An 18287-nucleotide genomic window follows, 5' to 3' on the forward strand; every position below is an offset into this window, starting at 1 on the left:
AGAATGACTTCTACGCACGTGTATGTGGCTATTCACTGTGGCATTTGTTGGCAATGTAATAACAAAACACTGGAAGCAATCCAAATGGTTAAACTATATGGCTATATTAATTTTGGCATATTCAGGGATGATATGCTATGCCCCCATCAAAAAGAATGAGGAAGCTAATATATAGAAGGCTCTCCAAAATACAAAGGAAAAAGCACAAAGTACAAAAGTATGTATAATACACATTACTGTCTAAAACAAGGGGGGTGTATGTGCATGTGTTTGTAAATGCATGTGCTAGGGTCTGAATGTTTGTGTCCTCCCCATAAGGCATATGTTGGAATCCTAACCCTCAAAGGTGATGGTATTAGTAGGTGGGCCTTTGGGGGTGATTAAGGCATAAGGACGAAACCCTCATGTGTGAGATTAGTACGATTATTAGAAAGGCCCCCAGAGAGCTTGCTCACCCCTTCCACCATGTGAGGAACAGAGAAGGTACTGGCTGTACACCCAGAGGAGGGCCCTCACCCAGTCACGCTGGTACCACAACCTCAGACTTCTGGTCTCCAGAACTGTGAACAATAAACTCCATTTGTTTATAAGTTACCCAGTCGGTGGTATTTTATGACAGCGGCATAAACAGACTAAGACAACATGAAACTTCCCTTGAAAGTACATTTAAGAAGACCGGTAACATTGGTTGCCTCTGGGGAAGAGAACTAGACATACGGGAGGACAGAGGAAGAGAGACTTCCACTTTTTAACCTCTGTGTCTTTTGAATTTTGGACCACAAGAATGTATTATTAGGGCGCCTGGATGGCTCAGTCGGTTAAGCATCCGACTCTTCATTTCAGCTCCAGTCATGATCTTGGGGTCATGAGATTAAGCCCCATGTGGGGCTCCATCCTCAGTGGGGAGTTTGCTTGAGATTCTGTCCCTCATGTGCATTGCTATCTCTTTCTCTCAAATAAATCTTTAAAAAATAAAGAACGGGGGCACCTGGGGGGCTCAGTTGGTTAAGAGTCTGTCTTCGGCTCAGGTCATGTTCCCAGGCTCCTGGGATCAAGCCCCACACCAGGCTCTCTGCTCAGCAGGGAGACTTTTTCTCCCTCTCCCTCTGCCTGCCACACCCCCTCCCCATTTGTACTGTCTCTCTCTGTCAAATAAATAAAATCTTTTTAAAAAATAAATAAAAAAAAGAATATTATCTTTTCAGACAAAAATTAATTATAATTTTTAAAAATTCCCTCTACAGACACCATGGCTCTTCCATTTCTTCACACCATCTGCCAATGCCAGAGAGGGCCCTAACCACAGGACAGGCCCCTGTGATCAACATTTCCCTCAGGCAGGCTAGTGTCCCCCTGTCCACACCCACACACAGAACTGTGCCCTGCCTCAATGCCTCTGTCCATGCTCTTTTCAAAGGCATCTGAATTCTCTCTTTCCTGCTCTCTCCCTTTCTAAATCATTCACCTCCTTTGGGGCTCTGTTCACATTCCAAGCCTCCAAAATGCTTTCCAGGATCCTGTAACCCTGACTATCCCACACAGTATCCATGTACCTTCCAACACTGTTTGTTTGGAACATGATAACTCATCTTATAACTGAATTGTTAACAAAAACACAAACACTGGGGGCGCCTGGGTAGCACAGTCGTTAAGCGTCTGCCTTCGGCTCAGGGCGTGATCCCGGCGTTATGGGATCGAGCCCCACATCGGGCTCCTCTGCTAAAAACACAAACACTGAAGAAGTAATACAGTGGATCCTGAACAATGCAGGGATGGCTGTCTCTCTCTCTGTCAAATAAATAAATAAAATCTTTAAAAAAAAAAAAAAAAACACAAACACTGAAGAAGTAATACAGTGGATCCTGAACAATGCAGGGATTAGGAGCACCAAACCCTACAAAGTAGAAAATCCACATATAACTTCTAACCTGAAACTTAACCTCTCATAGCCTACTGTTGACCAGAAGCCTTACCAGTAACATTCAGTAGATTAACACATATTTTGTATATGTGTCATATACTATATTCTTACAATAAATTTAGCTAGAGAAAAGACTATGTCATTAAGAAAATCGTAAGGAGGGGCGCCTGGGTGGCACAGCGGTTGGGCGTCTGCCTTCGGCTCAGGGCGTGATCCCGGCATTATGGGATCGAGCCCCACATCAGGCTCCTCTGCTATGAGCCTGCTTCTTCCTCTCCTACTCCCCCTGCTTGTGTTCCCTCTCTCGCTGGCTGTCTCTATCTCTGTCAAAGAAATAAAATCTTTTTAAAAAAAAAAAAAAAAAAAGAAAGAAAATCGTAAGGAAAACACATTTACAGTACTATACTACATTCATCGGGGGAAAAAAAAACCATTATTTAAGTGGACCTATGGAGTTCAAATCTGTGTTGTTCAAGGGTCACCTGTAATTTCTGCTGAAGGACAGAGTGATTACCATAGGTGGTGCAGTCGAGTATCTGACAAAATGAAAGCCTGATCTTGGCCTTTCTACTGAAAATCTTTCAGTGGTTCCCACTGATACTAGGACAAAATCAAAACCGCTTAATATTTTCACAAGGCCCCTCAAATCGGCCAAACCCCCGACCCTCACCTCTTCAGTTTTGCACATCTCACATGTTTTTCCTCACCACTCGGCTTTCCCTCTGCCGCTCCCCTACTGGGGCCAGTCCTCTCCTACTCCCGTCCCCTTTCCTCTGGCTCAGGACTCTGAGCATCATTCCTGCTTTGGTTGCCTCCAGAAAGGAGTACTGGCTGAGGAACTCAGGGGTGGGAAGGCGGCTTTCATTAAATATCCTTTCGTACCTTCTGGGACTCGAACCAGAAGTAAAATAAACAAACATATGCCACTTCCTCCTAGAAATCTGTGACCTGCCCTGTCCCATTCTAACTCAGACACTGAGCTGCTGCTGGTGTGTTCCTGCTTCCCTGTACTGCTTCTAGAACAGCCTTGACCATACTTCACTGTAGTCATCTATTGGTTTACGGATAGATTATATATCCTCTGAGGGCAAGAGACATTACCTAGTTCTTCATTATATCCTGAGAAGCAAATGAATAAATAATAGCTTATAAACTGTGAAAGGTCACATGGTCCAGTCATTCTCAGTGACAAGCATAACACATATTACAGATGTGTCCGCACACACCATACACTACGTGGGGATACTCAGATGCCCACGAACCAAAAAAATATTAAGCACAGTTTTGTTTCTTGTTTTTGCTACTATTATTTAGTAATTTAAAAGTGTATAAAATCAGCTGTGCAACTAATTTAAAAATATTTTATTAAGAAAAATAAACAGCAGGGGCGCCTGGGTGGCACAGCGGTTAAGCGTCTGCCTTTGGCTCAGGGCAGGATCCCGGCGTTATGGGATCGAGCCCCACATCAGGCTCCTCCGCTAGGAGCCTGCTTCTTCCTCTCCCACTCCCCCTGCTTGTGTTCCCTCTCTCGCTGGCTGTCTCTATCTCTGTCAAATAAATAAATAAAATCTTTAAAAAAAAAGAAAAATAAACAGCATATTAAACTTTACTCTTAAATTGATCTTGATTTCATTTCAGACTTTTGCTTCACAAGTAATTTTAATAAGGTGAAAAGCTCAAAACTATCGAAGAACCTAAACAGGATTCTGCAACCATGCCTGGAAATGCTAACAAACTCAGATCACTCCAGTGCCAAAAATAATTTATAGTAAGGGAGGATTAGATGAGTCCTAAAGGCCTTACAATTTCTAAAAAATTGGCAAACACCAATTTTTGGCTGCAAAAATGGGCTGCACTTGAAAACAGCACATATGGGTCCAAGGAATTCCAGGAGTGAGCAATCTTAAAAACGTCTAGATTCCGAGTCTTCCCCACAGAGATCCATCTCAGTCCTGAGTAATTCACAAACGAGGTAATCCCATCCCTGCCTCTGTCAACGAGGTGGCACCTGCTAGCTCAAAGTCAAGGTCCTACAGGTCACACGTCAAACGCCAGCACTGAGGGGGCGGGCGTCTCAAAGCGACAGAGGTGCACCACCACAAGTGAAACCCCTGGGGCTATTCCCCCCACACCTACCATATGCCGTGTATTCCCTTTCAGCTTTTCACACTTCCTGAGATTCCTGTATACTTTTCTGTCTGGCTGAATTAAGAAAAAGGAATGACATCCAAAAGAATAACACATGAGAGCAGCAAAGGGTTTTCAAGAAAGAGCAGTAATTAACAAAGCAAACCAGAGAGCCACGGTAATTCAAACCGTGACGCACCAGCGCAAGTATGGCAAACTCCAGAGGGTTAAGAAATAGACAAAATGGCCAACAGCTTATTCCCATCACTGTTTCTTAAGCAGTCCACCCTGCCCCAGTACTCCAAAGTGCCTGTTCAGAGTAAGTACATGGGCACACAACACACCCCTCTTCTTCAAAAGTACTTGGCTATTAGGTTCTTTTCTTTGACATTTAAGTTTTAGAATTAGCTTATCAAGATCTCTTCACCTCATCCCCCTCAACCCCTAAAAAAGCTGTCAGGATTTTAACTGGAATTGCCTTCTTTATAGGTCAATTGGGGAAGAACTGACATTTTTATGATCGTCTTAATCTTTAAATGTGGTATCTCTTTTCATTTAGTTCAGTCTTCTTTAATGTCTTTCAGAAGACACAGAACTACACTGTACTGTAGTTTACATTAGTGAAAAGAGGATTTGTTCCGACAACAAATAATGAAGTCTCTATATGCCCTTTCTTCTCTAAGTATTATTTCAACAGGAGCAGTGGGACTCAGTGACAACTCCTCCAGGATTGAGAAACTGGGTTCAAAACTTGCTGATGCTACAGCTGTCTCCAGTTTGACCTCTCCTGCCCCTCCACAGCGTCTCTAATTTTCCAAGGATCTCAGAAGCAGTATTAGTAGCCACTTCATATAATGTGCAACTAATCCGTGCTATCACATGAATTGCAAACTAAGTGAAACTTCTGAGGCCCAATCCAACTGTATCCAGAAGTTAGAAATTAAACTTTATTGCCAAAATATATAAATAGTTCACAAAGAGGAAATGCCAATGATCCTTAATCCTTAAACACATAAAAATAAACATAACCTTGATCACTAGAGAAAGGCAAAGTGAAACCGTAAGGACCACAACACACATACGTACATAATTTTTTTTTTTTTTAATTTGCCGTAAAAAGAGAGAGAGACAGTCATTCCAAGACTGGGAGAGAGGGAGAGGGAAAATACTTGTCACCATTTTACTATTTTCATTACTGAAAACTGATAAAGGAAAAGAGTTAAGCGTTTACCCTTATTTAATAATATAATTTTACATAGCCTAAATGATGAAGGAAAGCTCTTTACAGAAAAGTTCCAGTTAATAAATGTAGAAGAAATGACCAAATGAGAAACATCACCATTTTATAATTTCTTATGAAATAGATGATTGAGACCAAAATCATCAACATACTCAAACCTCCGAGCAAATTTAGCATAACTAAAACCACACATTTTCTGTATCCTGATGTAATACAGTATGAAGTATATAAAATCACTTACACAAACACCCTTACCAAAACTGTTTAAATTTTATCAAGTCTTTAAATCTGACTTCCAGTTTACAGAAAACACAAAAAATAAAAAATAAAAAAAACCAAGTTATCAGAGATGAGAAGCAATCCGGTAAATCAAGAAGGTAGAACTAAAAAACTAATAGCATGGGGGAAAATTGTGGCAGGGGCTGGAGAGTGAATACCTCTATTCTAAAGACATTTAAGAAACAGAACTACCAAATGCAACTTATCCACCTTATTGAGTTCCTAATGTTAGCAACCCTTATAAAACAATGGGGGAAATGTTAATATGGACTGGGTAGGAGGAATTACTGTTAATTTTGTTAGGTCTGATAATGGTATCATGGTCCCAGAAGAAAACGTCCTTATTTTACTTTAAAATACTTAAGAAACAAAAGTAGATGAAGCAAATATGGAAACAATCCAAATGGTATTATGAATGCATAAACAATATACAGTATATTCATAAAGTGGGCTACCGCTCAGAAATAAAAAGGAATGAAGTATCGATACATGCCACAACATAACATATTCAGATTCTGGGGACTAGAACATCTTTAGAGGGCCACTATTCTGCCCGTCACACTAAACCTGTTAAAAAAATACAAATCTGGGACGCCTGGGTGGCTCAGTCAGTTAAGCATCTGCCTTCAGCTCAGGCCCTGGGATCAAGTCCCACATCAGGCTCCTTGCTCAGTGGAGAGCCTGCTTCTCCCTCTGCCTGCCACTCCCCCTGCTTGTGCTCTCTCTCTCTCTCCGGCAAATAAACAAAATCTTTAAAAAAAACAATAAAATTAAAAATTTTAAAAATAAAAATTTTACAGTGTAGATACTGAATATATGGGAATTCAATATTCTAGTCACTCTACATTATTATAAAAACTGACAGACATATGAAGATAAATTTGAGATACTGGTTTTCATGTACCAAACTGGCATAGGTCAGAGTCTAAAAATGCATTAAACTGACAAAAATGTGGGAAACAGACGTTCTCATACCCTGCTATAGGAGTATAAATGGGCACGACTTCCACAGAGCAGTTTAGCAATGTCCACTAAAATTATAAACACACGAACACTCTAACCCAGCAACCCTACTTTGGGGAATTTATATTAGAGATGTATTTGTACACATGGGAAATGACGTATTCAGCATTATTTGTTATAACAAAAACCTAAAAACAATGTCCACAAACAGAAAACGGATTAAATATATACAGATACTCTGCGGCCATTTAAAAGAATAAGACAGTTACATATAAGCATATATATACACATATATGCAAGATACATTTTACTTAACTATGGGGGGAAAAGGCAACAGCAGCAGGGAAAAAAAAGCAAGGTATGTGTAGGATGCTAGCACTTGTGTTCAATTTTCTAAAACTACATGAGATACATGCTTAAGTAACCTTGTACTATTCTAGAAGATTCAAAAGAAACTGCTATGAGGAATCATCTCTGAGGAAGGGAGGTGGCTGGGTGGAAGAAGGGAAAGAGAAAAATGTATTCCCTACTTGCATAACTTTTGTATTTTCTACTGGCACATGTATGACAGAGGATGGATCAATGGACAGACAGAACATTAAAAAAAATTTTTTTTTTAAATCAGCATACCACACAAGTTCACGTAGACTTCTACATGAATTTTCAATCTCCAAGTAACCCTTTACCTGCTGGTTGGTGCAGGGAAAGAAAACGAGAGAAGCTGATTCCAGAACGGGTCATTCTCAGAGACAGATTCTGTGCCCGATAACTTTTTTAAGTACTCATTTTTAGGAAGATCACCGATTCTGCTGCTATTCGATCCCATCTTCTAATCCGGTAGATAACGTGTCCTTAAGCCTTCATTTCCACAAGACGACCTATAAAGAATGAAAAGAGATTTCAAACTTGTTCACAATTAACCATCATATTTTTCCTATCTTTGACGTAAATGTAAAAAAAAAACAAAACAAAATAAGGAAATCACACTTCTATTTTTAAATATATTAGACACCAGATACAGAGTTACAAAGGAGGGAAATGGGGTTAAAATCTGTCTTTGCCAACACACACACAAAAATCCAAGTCTATGCTTACAGACCTTCGAATGGGCATACCTCTGCCTAAGAATACATTTCAAAGCAAATTCGTAACAATGACAACTTATTACAAATTGTTGAAAATGAGGCTCCTTTACAACAAACGATGGTGATAAAGACTGGATGTCTTGGATGTGCTCAGAAGGGAAGCAAGCAGTTGGAAGTGATGACCACATGCTGCCTACACTCAGGGGAGAATGAGGCTTGAACTGAGTTACATGCTGAATGAGAATGTGCTCCCAGTTCCAAACCAGGCACCTAGTGTCCTTCTCATTCTGCTGTCATGCACATCAGCATTTGCTGGCATGCCTCTTCTAAACCATGCGGCATTTGGGGTTTTTTGGTTTTTTGTTTTGTTTTGTTTTGGAGAGGGAACGAGGGAGAGGGAGAGAGAGAATCTGAAGCAGGCTCCACACCCAGCATGGAGCACATCAATCTAATGACCCTGATATTATGACCCAAGCCAAAATCAAGAGCTGGACGCTTAACTGACTGAGCCACCCAGGATGCTCTTATTCATCTTTCTATCCCCAATGTCTAGATAGCATGTGACAGGCATTGCCTAAATAGTATGTTGAAGGAAAGAGTAGGTAATTAAATGATTAGCACTTTTTTTTTAAGATTTTATTTATTTATTTGACAGAGGGAGAGACATCCAGTGAGAGAGGGAACACAAGCAGGGGGAGCGGGAGAGGAAGAAGCAGGCTCCCAGCCGAGCAGGGAGCCCAATGGGGGGCTCAATCCCAGGACTCCGGGATCACGCCCTGAGCCGAAGGCAGACGCTTAACGACTGAGCCATCCAAGCGCCCCAATGACGAGCACTTTCAATATATGTTGTGGTTGGTCACTAAGGGGAAAACTAATAGTTTAAAATATGAATCACTATCTTCATCAAATCACACTTGACCTAGTTCCAGATTATGTTCTATCTCAATTTGTTCAAGAAAAGTCTCTCACTGACAATAATAAAATGGTGGTGAGATGAATAAGAAATTACACTATGTTAAAATTACCATAATAATGAAAGCAAACGATATCCAAAGGAGGCTCAGGTTGGATGAGAACTTATATTAGTAGTGACTTACTTTCTTATGTCTGTCCCTCCTTAGTCCACAGAGACACTGAAGCCAACATCAGAATTTGGAAGCATGCCTTCCACGTTCTCTTTGGAACTTTGGGGCCGGCTTAGGCTAAATTATCTAAAGACATGAGGCATCCCCAATGCACATGGACAGCTGGTCTTCTGAATATGAGGGAGAAATACTGATCTGGCTTCTTGTCACCTGCCCTTGAAGTACTACCTTCCTCTTCCTACTCAGGGGACAGGGACCCCAAAACCAATGGCTCCAACTAATCCTCTATATCAAGACAGCTAAGCATAAGTCTTGATTTTGGTTTAATTTCTTAATTAAGAATTATTAAGCCTAATTAGAAAATGCTATAAAAATATTCTGCAATATATAAACGCCTTAAGTGTTATAACTTATTCCAAAGCTATTTTATACATAGAATTAAATTTTTTAATATAATCTTACAGTGGGGTACATTACACTAAAGAAAGTGAATTAATGAGAGCTACAATTACCAACATGGACATATCTCAAAAATATATGTTAAAAAAAGGGTTAGAGGGGGCGCCTGGGTGGCTCAGTCATTAAGTGTCTGCCTTCGGCTCAGGGTGTGATCCCGGCATTCTGGGATCAAGCCCCACGTCAGGCTCCTCCGCCGGGAGCCTGCTTCTTCCTCTCCCACTCCTCCTGCTTGTGTTCCCTCTCTCTCTGGCTGTCTCTCTCTCTGTCAAATAAATAAATAATTTTTTTAATTTAAAAAAAGGGTTAGAGAACAGACATGTTATGGTTTCATTTATATGATTTTTACAACATGCAAACAATATTATGGATATATTCATAGCTACCACAATTATTAAAGCATACATAGGAAAATACACAGCAAATTCAGAAGAATGCTTTTACATAATGTTATCAGGAAAGGATCAGAGGGGCTTTAGCATTATCAATAAATACTTTCTCAAACAGAAAAGGGGAAAGGAATAGAAGGGATGAAGTACATGTGGCAAATATACAGATTTATTGAAAATTGACAGTATGGGGGCATCTGGCTGGCTCAGTCGGAAGAGCACGTGACTCTTGATCTCAGGGTCGTAAGTCTGAGCCCCATGTTGGGTATAGTTACTAAAAAACAAAAACCAAAAAACAAACCAGTAGTAGTAAAAAATTTTTTAAAATGAAATGACAATGGACAGTATATACATGGGTTTTGGCCTATTACCCCTCTATTCCTGTCACTCGTGTATATAGATATAGATATATATAAATATATATATAAAATATATGTAAATATATATTTTATTTATTAATTTATTTTTTAAAGAATGGTTTCTCAGTCTCTCAGCAACAATACTGGAAGCTAGAAAACAGGGAAGCAATGCCTTCAAAATATTAATAAAAAATAATTTTAACTAGATTTCTATAGCTAGCCACGCTACCAGTTAAGTATAAAGGTAGAATAAAGGCATATTTAAAGACTTGCCACGACTAAAAATACCTCCCATGGACCCATTTTCTGGAAGCTACTGGAAGATGTACCCTCTCAATGTGAAGGAATAAAACAAGAAAATTGAAGACAAGAAATTCAAGAAGCAAAGGATGCAACACGAGACAGGGGAGACACATGCTGCAGGCTGGGACAGGAGTCCAGACGCCCCCATGACCTCCATGAAAGCAAACCAGAGAGCAACAGGTCACCTGATGTGTCCAACCTTAGTGTGAAGGGTTACAATATCGTAGGAGAATATGGCAGGAATGAATGACAGCTACATAGAAAATAAATGATTTTTTGGTAACAATGTACACTGGAAAAAAACAAAAATAATTCAAGAAAGGTCATGTAATCATAGTATATGACTCAATTCAACAGTTATTAATATTTATGTAATCATCATAATAGAAACAGTAGATAAAGATTTAACCAAAAATTGGGAGGTAACTGTATTGGGAAGATGCTAAAAAAAGAAGTGGGAATGGCTTTAAGAGTGTGAAATCCTCATCTTCCGTAATAGGCAGGAAGTCAACAGAAATATCTAAAATTACCAAATTGGCAAATAACGGTAAAGGCATATTAGTAAGTAATGAAGGCATATTAGTAAGTAATGAGAGGCAAGTAATGAGAAACAACAGCTAAGAGATTTGAGTGTGGCCCATTCTGGGGAAAAGGATTCTGGAGTGGGGAGGGTGGTCATGCAGTCTTTTCATTCTATGTCCATCACATTATCTGATTTTTTTTTAACTATATATATTACTTTGATTTTAAAAATTAAATATTTTTAGGCTCCTTCACCTACTCAAATCTAAATTTTTAACATATATGGAAAACACAAAGTTACCATAATAACTAAATTCACAGTGACAAAAATGTAAATTATTCTTTACTGAGGCAAACAAGTAGCCAACTTTAAAAAACCTATATGTCTGATATAGTTCAATATTAGTATTAGAGTTATCTCCCAAAATCAAAAAAAATTTCAAATTTCCACCATTTATGTGTTTACTGATAAGCAATAGTCATGGCTTGGCCAGAAAAGAGGAATTAAATTCAAACCTACAGTAGTGATAAACACTGAGATCAATAAAACAAAACAGAAAATCCAGAAACAGACCCACCACAGTACAACCAGCTGATTTTTGTCAACAATGCAAAAGCAATTCAATGGAGGACAGGACAGCCCTTTCAACAAATGGTGCTGGAGCAACTGGACATCCATAGGCCAAAAAACAAACAAACAAAAAAACCCTGTATCTTAAAAATTAACTCAAAATAAGCACCGATCTAAATGTAAAACATAAAACCCTGAAACCCTTTTTAGAAGAGAACATAGGAGAAAATCTTTGTGACCTGGGCTTAGGAGGTGTAGGCATTACACAAGAGCACTGCCCATGAAAGAAAAAGTTGGTAAGTTAAGCTTCACCAAAATTGAAAACTTTTGGTCCATGAAAGACCCTGTTAAGAAGATGAAAAGAAAAGCCACAGGCTTAGAGAAAATATCTGTAAGTCACATACCCAGCAAAGGACTTGTATCCAGAACATATAAGCAACTCTTTAAAGTCAACAATAAGAAAACAATCCAATTAGAAAATATGCAAAAGATTTTACCATATCACCAAAGAAGACATGCAAATGACAAACACATGAAAAGATATTCTATCATTATTAGCCATTAAGGGAAACACAAATTAAGACCATGATGACATACTGCTACACATCTATTGGAACAGCTAAAAAAAACAAAAAACAAAAAAAAAACAAACAAACAAAAAACAAAACCACCTGACAATACCAAATGCTGCCAAGGACATACTGAAAATAGCTCATATGTTGCTACTGGGAATGGAAAATGGAACAGCCCCTCTGGAAAATGGTTCGGCAATTTCTTATAAATTTAAACACAGGGGTGCCTGGGTGGCTCAGTTGGTTAAGCGCCTGCCTTCAGCTCAGGTCATGATCCCAGAGTCCTGGGATCAAGCCCCATGTCGGGCTTCTCCCTCTCCCCTCTGCTTGTGCTCTCTCTCTCTCTCTTTCTCTCCCTCTCGCTATCTCTCTCTTTCTCTCAAATAAACAAATAAAATCTTTAAAAATTTTTTTAAAAAGTTAAATATATACATACTATTCAACCCAGCAACTGCATTCCTGGACTATCATCTCAGAGAAATGAAAACTTAGGTTCACACAAAAAACTATACCCAAATGTTCTTTCAACACATGAATGAATAAGCAAATGGAGGTACATCCATACAATGGAATAAAAAGAAGGAACTATTTGATACACCCAATAACTTGGATCGATCTTGAGGGCATTGTGATGCGTGAGAAAAGCCCATCCCAAAAGGTCACATACTCAAAGTAACAGCAACACTATGTTTGATGATTTTAGTTTATATATAAGCAAATGAACAACAGGGATGACAAAAGGGACAGAAGGGAGAAATCAGGAATACGTACTTTGTAATTATAAGGTACTTCTACTACCTGTGAAGTAGTTGAGTATTATTTGAAAATGGACTTGGATTAGTTGTAAATGTATACTGCAAACACAAAGGCAACCTCTAAAAAGCTTTAAAAAGCATAAGTGATATACTAAGAAAGGAGAGAAAATGGATTCATTTAAGTGCTCCATTAGAACTACAAAATGCAGAAAGAGTAGAACACAAAAATAGGAACAAAAATAAGGGAAATGAAAACAGTAACAAAGATTGGTAGACGTTAATTCAACTTTATCCCATTTCATTTGAACACCAATGGTCTAAATACACCAATTAAAAGAGATTGTCAAAGTGGATCAAAAAACAAGACCCAACTATATGCTGTCTACAAGAAACCCACTTTAAATATAAAAGACACATACAGATTAAAAGAGATGGAGAGAGATATACCATGCTAACAGTAATCAAAAGAAAGCAAGAGAAGTTTTATTAATATTAGACACAGCCAACTTCAGAGCAAGGAAACTTACCAGGGATAAAAAATGGCATTCCACACTGATAAAGGAGTCAACTGTTCCAAGAAGACGTAATCCTTAACGTGCACCCTAATATAACAGCATTAAAACACGTGAGGCGAAAACTAACAGAACTACAAGAAAAGAGAGACAAACGTACTATACTATAGCTGGAGACCTGAGCACCCCTCTCTCCGAAATGGTCAGATTCAGCAGGCATAAAGTCAGTAAGGACCTAGCTGATCTCAACACCACCATCGATCCAAACTGGATCTGCCACCTATGGACTACTTCATCCAACAAGAGCGGAATACATATTGAATGTTCACCAAAACAGACCACATTCTGGGCCATAAAACCCATCCTAACAAACTTAAAAGAAGAGAAATCATAAAATGCCTTGAGTGCTCAAAACCAGGAAGCTAGAGAATAAAGAACGAATATAGATGACCACGTGAGGAAATAATCTGACGAACGCAGAATACAGGACATTATAAAGTTCACCAAAAAGTCAATAATACCATGGTAACTGAAAGTGTTGCATGGGGTGGGGGGTTTTCCTAAACTGAAGGAGACTAAAGGGATACTGTAACAACCAAATGTATATGTGAATCTTCAACGGACTCAGGTCTGGAGGAAGGGGGGAAAAAACATTATAAAAGACAATCTTGAGACCAAACCTGATATGGACTTAATAGAAGATATCAAATGAACATAAGTGAGATAATAGCGTAACTGAGTAGGAAAATGACATAATTCTTGGGAGCTGTGTACCTAAATAATTAGGGGTAAAGCGTCCTCATATCTGCAACTTCCTTGCAAATGGTCCAGGACAAAATAGAGATAAAGCAAACCTGGCAAACTATTAACATTGCGAACAGTTTAAATATGGATGGAGGGAATAGGTGTTTATTATACTGTTGTACTCCTCTGTATGTTTGAAACGTTTTATTAAAAAAGAGTTTTGGCAAACAAAAAAGGTTTCACACTATGACTCTATTTATATAACACTCAAGATGACGAAACTCGTGGTGAAGCACAGATGGGTGGCTGCCAGGCAGGGCACGGAGGCCCAAGGGGCAAAAGGTGATCACAAAAGGGCAGCCTGAAGAAGTTCATTTGTGGGACTGGAAAAATTCTGTGTCTTGACTGTGGTGGTGGTGGTTGCATGAATCCGTACACGTGATAAAATTTCACAGAGTTATACACACACATAAGGGAAAAAGAATACACGTAAAAACTGGAAAAATCCAAGTGCAGTCTACAGTCTGTTATGTTGTGTTAATATTAACTTCCTGATGTAGATAACATACAATCCTTATGTTAACACTGGGGGAAGACGGGTGAAGGGTACATGCGATTTCTCTGTATTATTTTTGCAACTTACGGTCTATAATCATTGCAAAACAAAAAGTTTTTAGAAATCAGCTAAAAAAAGTCCAACCCCAAAGTCTGATCTACATGTGCAAGAAGAGGTTCCAAGAAATCATACTAACAGGTACTTTCTGTCACAACCACTAGGTATTTTTACGTATTAAATTACTTCACCACATATATCACACGATGAATAGGACCTCACATTTAGTTTACGTAGTGTCTTGGAACGCTCTTTTACTTAGACTACTTTCCCCAAGTAAGTTCTTTCAAGTCTTATTCAAAACCAAACTTTTTCAATAAAAGCAAGAGAAATCATGTGTTTGGGTCCTTTAGGGATTCCCCATGAACTTCAGAACTCTGGGGAATACACAGATTTTTGTCCTCAGCCACCTATGTAAAGGCATCGCTGTTTCCTTTTGCTCAAAACTTTCCAATTCTTTTGTCTAATAATCCCTGACACTCCCAAAAATGCCTCAATAAAATGTTTTACAAAAACAACAAAAAGACCTCCACATTTTTTTTATAGTCTTCTATTTATCTTGGAACTTGTGCTAATCACCAGTTAGCACTGTGGGCCTAACAGCAGTTTACTGGATAAACACCCAAGAGTGTGGATCAAAAAGGGTTCATTGAGAAAATATTGGTTTATTGGCATGTACAACTTAGTTATGGGTTCCCCTGGCTCTTCTGTGGGCTCAATTTCCCTTCTCTAGGCTTCATTACAATTAAAAGGATAAAAATGACATCAGATAAAAAGAAAATGAGAATCAGAACAACTTGTGCTCTCGATTCAATACGCCAGTACTTTACTTTACGTAGGGTACCTTAAAAACAATCAATTAAAATCAATTTACTTTGTGAGTTTAATTAGGTATATGAATGCTGAATTTTCAAAAGAACAAAATTCCATCCCACCTTTCCTAGATAAGTAAGGCAGCAATGAGAAACATTATTAGCATGGCTACCAATGAAAATTCAAGTCAGACTTTATTTTTCATTTGTACTTTATTTTTTGAATAAGTAATGCACATGGTGCAAAATACGAAGAGTTCACAGGGTAGGCAATAAAAAGTTTCCCATCTCCTGACCAAACTAGTTTCTCAACTTAGAAAAAATGTTACCAGTTTCCTGGGTATCATTCCACAGAGATTCTGTGTATATACAAACACATTATTTTCCCCTTTTTACACAGACCACAACACACTGTTTATGTCTCTTTGCTTTTTCTAGTTACTAAATATTAGAAATCACTATATATCTGCATATAAAGCACTTCCTCATCTTTACGACTCTATAATATTCCAGTTTTTAATTTAATAAATCCTATACTGAGCATACAAGCTGGAGGGGAGTTAAGATGGCAGAGGAGTAGGGGACCCCTTTCTCAGCCAGTCCCCTGAGTCGAGCTGGATAGGTACCAGACCAGCCTGAACATCCACGGAATCAGCCTGAGACGCAGGAAGATACATCTGGATCTCTACAAATGAACATCTCCAGCGATGAGTATTGAGGTACGAGGCGGGGAGCCGTGAAACCGCGCACAGATATCGGAAGATAAACGGAAGGGGGCGGGAGCTGCCGCGCTCGGGCGCCGGAAGTGGTAGCCACCTGCACGAGGGAGCGGGCGGAATCGCGGACCGGCACCTGCGAGAGAACAGACTGGGACTGTGAGCCGGGAGCACACGCCACCAGACTGAAACGGAACTCCGGAACTCCAGTGTGCTCACTGGATCCAGACTGAGACCGGGAGCTCCGGGAGCGCATGGGGGCGGCTGGCGGCGTTAGAAACACAAAGGACAGAGGCGCTCCGGCCCTGGAAGTGAGGGCTGGGATACCGGCTTTGGGGCGCACATCCCGGGACGCTGCAGGGTTGAGCAGCACCAACAGTACCAGAGTTAAAGTGGCCAGAACATCAGTGGAGAACGGTCCGCGATCCCTCTGTTCTGAGACAGAGGCTGAGATTCAGCTGCTGCTGCTCTGACTCTCAGAAGAGGCACAGCAGACCACCAGGGAAAGCCGCCAGAGAACAAAGCCTGGAAATACCAGCTCACAGTGTGCCCATCCCCATCCCCCCTCGCAGGGGACACGGAGACTCTACCCAAACAGGGTGTGACAGGCCCCTCCCCCAGAAGGCAGGCTGAAAAATCAAGAAGCCCACATCCCGGGGCGCCTGGGTGGCGCAGTCACTGAACGCCTGTCCTCGGCTCAGGGCGTGCTCCCGGCGTTCTGGAAAGGAGTCCCTCATCGGGCTCCTCCGCAGGGAACCTGCTTCTTCCTCTCCCACTCCCCTGCTTGTGTTCCCTATCTCGCTGGTTGGCTCTCTGCCACATAAATAAATAAAATCTTTAAAGAAGGAGCCCACATCCCTAAGATCCCTATAAAACAAGGGCGGACGGCCTGGGTCCCGGTCAATAATTTGGGCTCTGGACAACCCCGCAACCTCTCCTCATCAGAATGACGAGAAGGAGAAGTCCCCCCCAGCAAAGAAAAGACAGTGAGTCTGTGGCCTCTGCCACAGAAATAATGGATATGGATGTAACCAAATTATCAGAAATGGAATTCAGAGTAACAATGGTCAAGATGATGTGTAGACTTTAAAAAGTATTAACGAAAATGTTAATGAGAATATAGACTCTCTAAGGGCGGAAATGAGAGTGAATCTGACAGAAATTAAAAATTCTATGAGCCAAATGCAGTCAAAACTAGAGGCTCTGACGGCCAGGGTGAATGAGGCAGAGGAACGTATTAGCGAATTAGAGGATGGGTTAGTAGAAGGAAAAACGAAAATAGAAGCTGGACTTAAAAAAATCCACGCCCACAAATGTAGGCTACGGGAGATTACTGATTCAATGAAACGATCCAATGTCAGAATCATCGGCATCCCCGAGGGGGTGGAGAAAAACAGAGGTCTAGAAGAGATATTTGAACAAATTGTAGCTGAAAACTTCCCTAATCTAGCAAGGGAAACAAACATTCGTGTCCAAGAGGCAGAAAGGACCCCTCCCAAGCTAAACCACAACAAACCTACACCACGTCACGTCATAGTGCAATTCGCAAATATTAGATCCAAGGATACAGTATTGAAAGCGGCCAGGGCAAAGAAATTTCTCACGTACCAAGGCAAAGGTATCAGGATTANAATTATGTCAGACCTGTGTACACAGACCTAGAATGAGAGAAAGGCTTGGGGGGGGTGCATTTTTAAAACTCCTTCAGAGAAAAACATGCAGCCAAGGATACTTTATCCAGCAAGGCTGTCATTCAGAATTGATGGAGAGATAAAGACGTTCCAGAATCGCCAGTCGTTAACCAATTTCGTAACCACAAAACTAGCCCTACAGGAGATATTAAAGGGGGTTCTATAAAAGTAAAAAGGCCCCAAGAGTGATACAGAACAGAAAGTCACAACCAATACAAACAAAGACTTTACTGGCAACATGGCATCATTAAAAGCATCTCTCTCAGAATTCAGTCTCAATGTGAATGGCTTAAATGCTCCCATAGGGGGGAGGTTAAGATGGCGGAGGAGTAGGGGACCCCTTTTTCAGCCGGTCCGCTGAGTTGAGCTGGATAGGTACCAGACCAGCAGGAACATCCACGGAATCAGCCTGAGACGCAGGAAGATACATCTGGATCTCTACAAATGAACATCTCCAGCGCTGAGTATCGAGGTACGAAGCGGGGAGCCGTGAAACCGCGCACAGATATCGGAAGCTAAACAGAAGGGGGAGGGAGCCGCCGTGTCAGGGCGCCGGGAAGCGGTAGCCACCT

General features: G+C 40.3%; 1 protein-coding gene across 5 annotated transcripts in view; it reads right to left on the bottom strand.

The window, feature by feature from the left end:
• Positions 1-18287, bottom strand: part of DYM (dymeclin) — a 334558-nt gene that overhangs the window by 298815 nt on the left and 17456 nt on the right. For all 5 annotated transcript variants that reach the window (XM_034642813.1, XM_034642810.1, XM_034642809.1 and 2 more), the window contains one exon: positions 7217-7408. In XM_034642813.1, the coding sequence (XP_034498704.1) occupies positions 7217-7356 (140 nt within the window). In that variant the 5' untranslated portion in view covers positions 7357-7408. The remainder of the gene's footprint in view (positions 1-7216; positions 7409-18287) is intronic.

The sequence above is a fragment of the Ailuropoda melanoleuca genome, chromosome 14, assembly GCF_002007445.2.
Source record: "Ailuropoda melanoleuca isolate Jingjing chromosome 14, ASM200744v2, whole genome shotgun sequence".
NCBI classification, from domain to species: domain Eukaryota; kingdom Metazoa; phylum Chordata; class Mammalia; order Carnivora; family Ursidae; genus Ailuropoda; species Ailuropoda melanoleuca.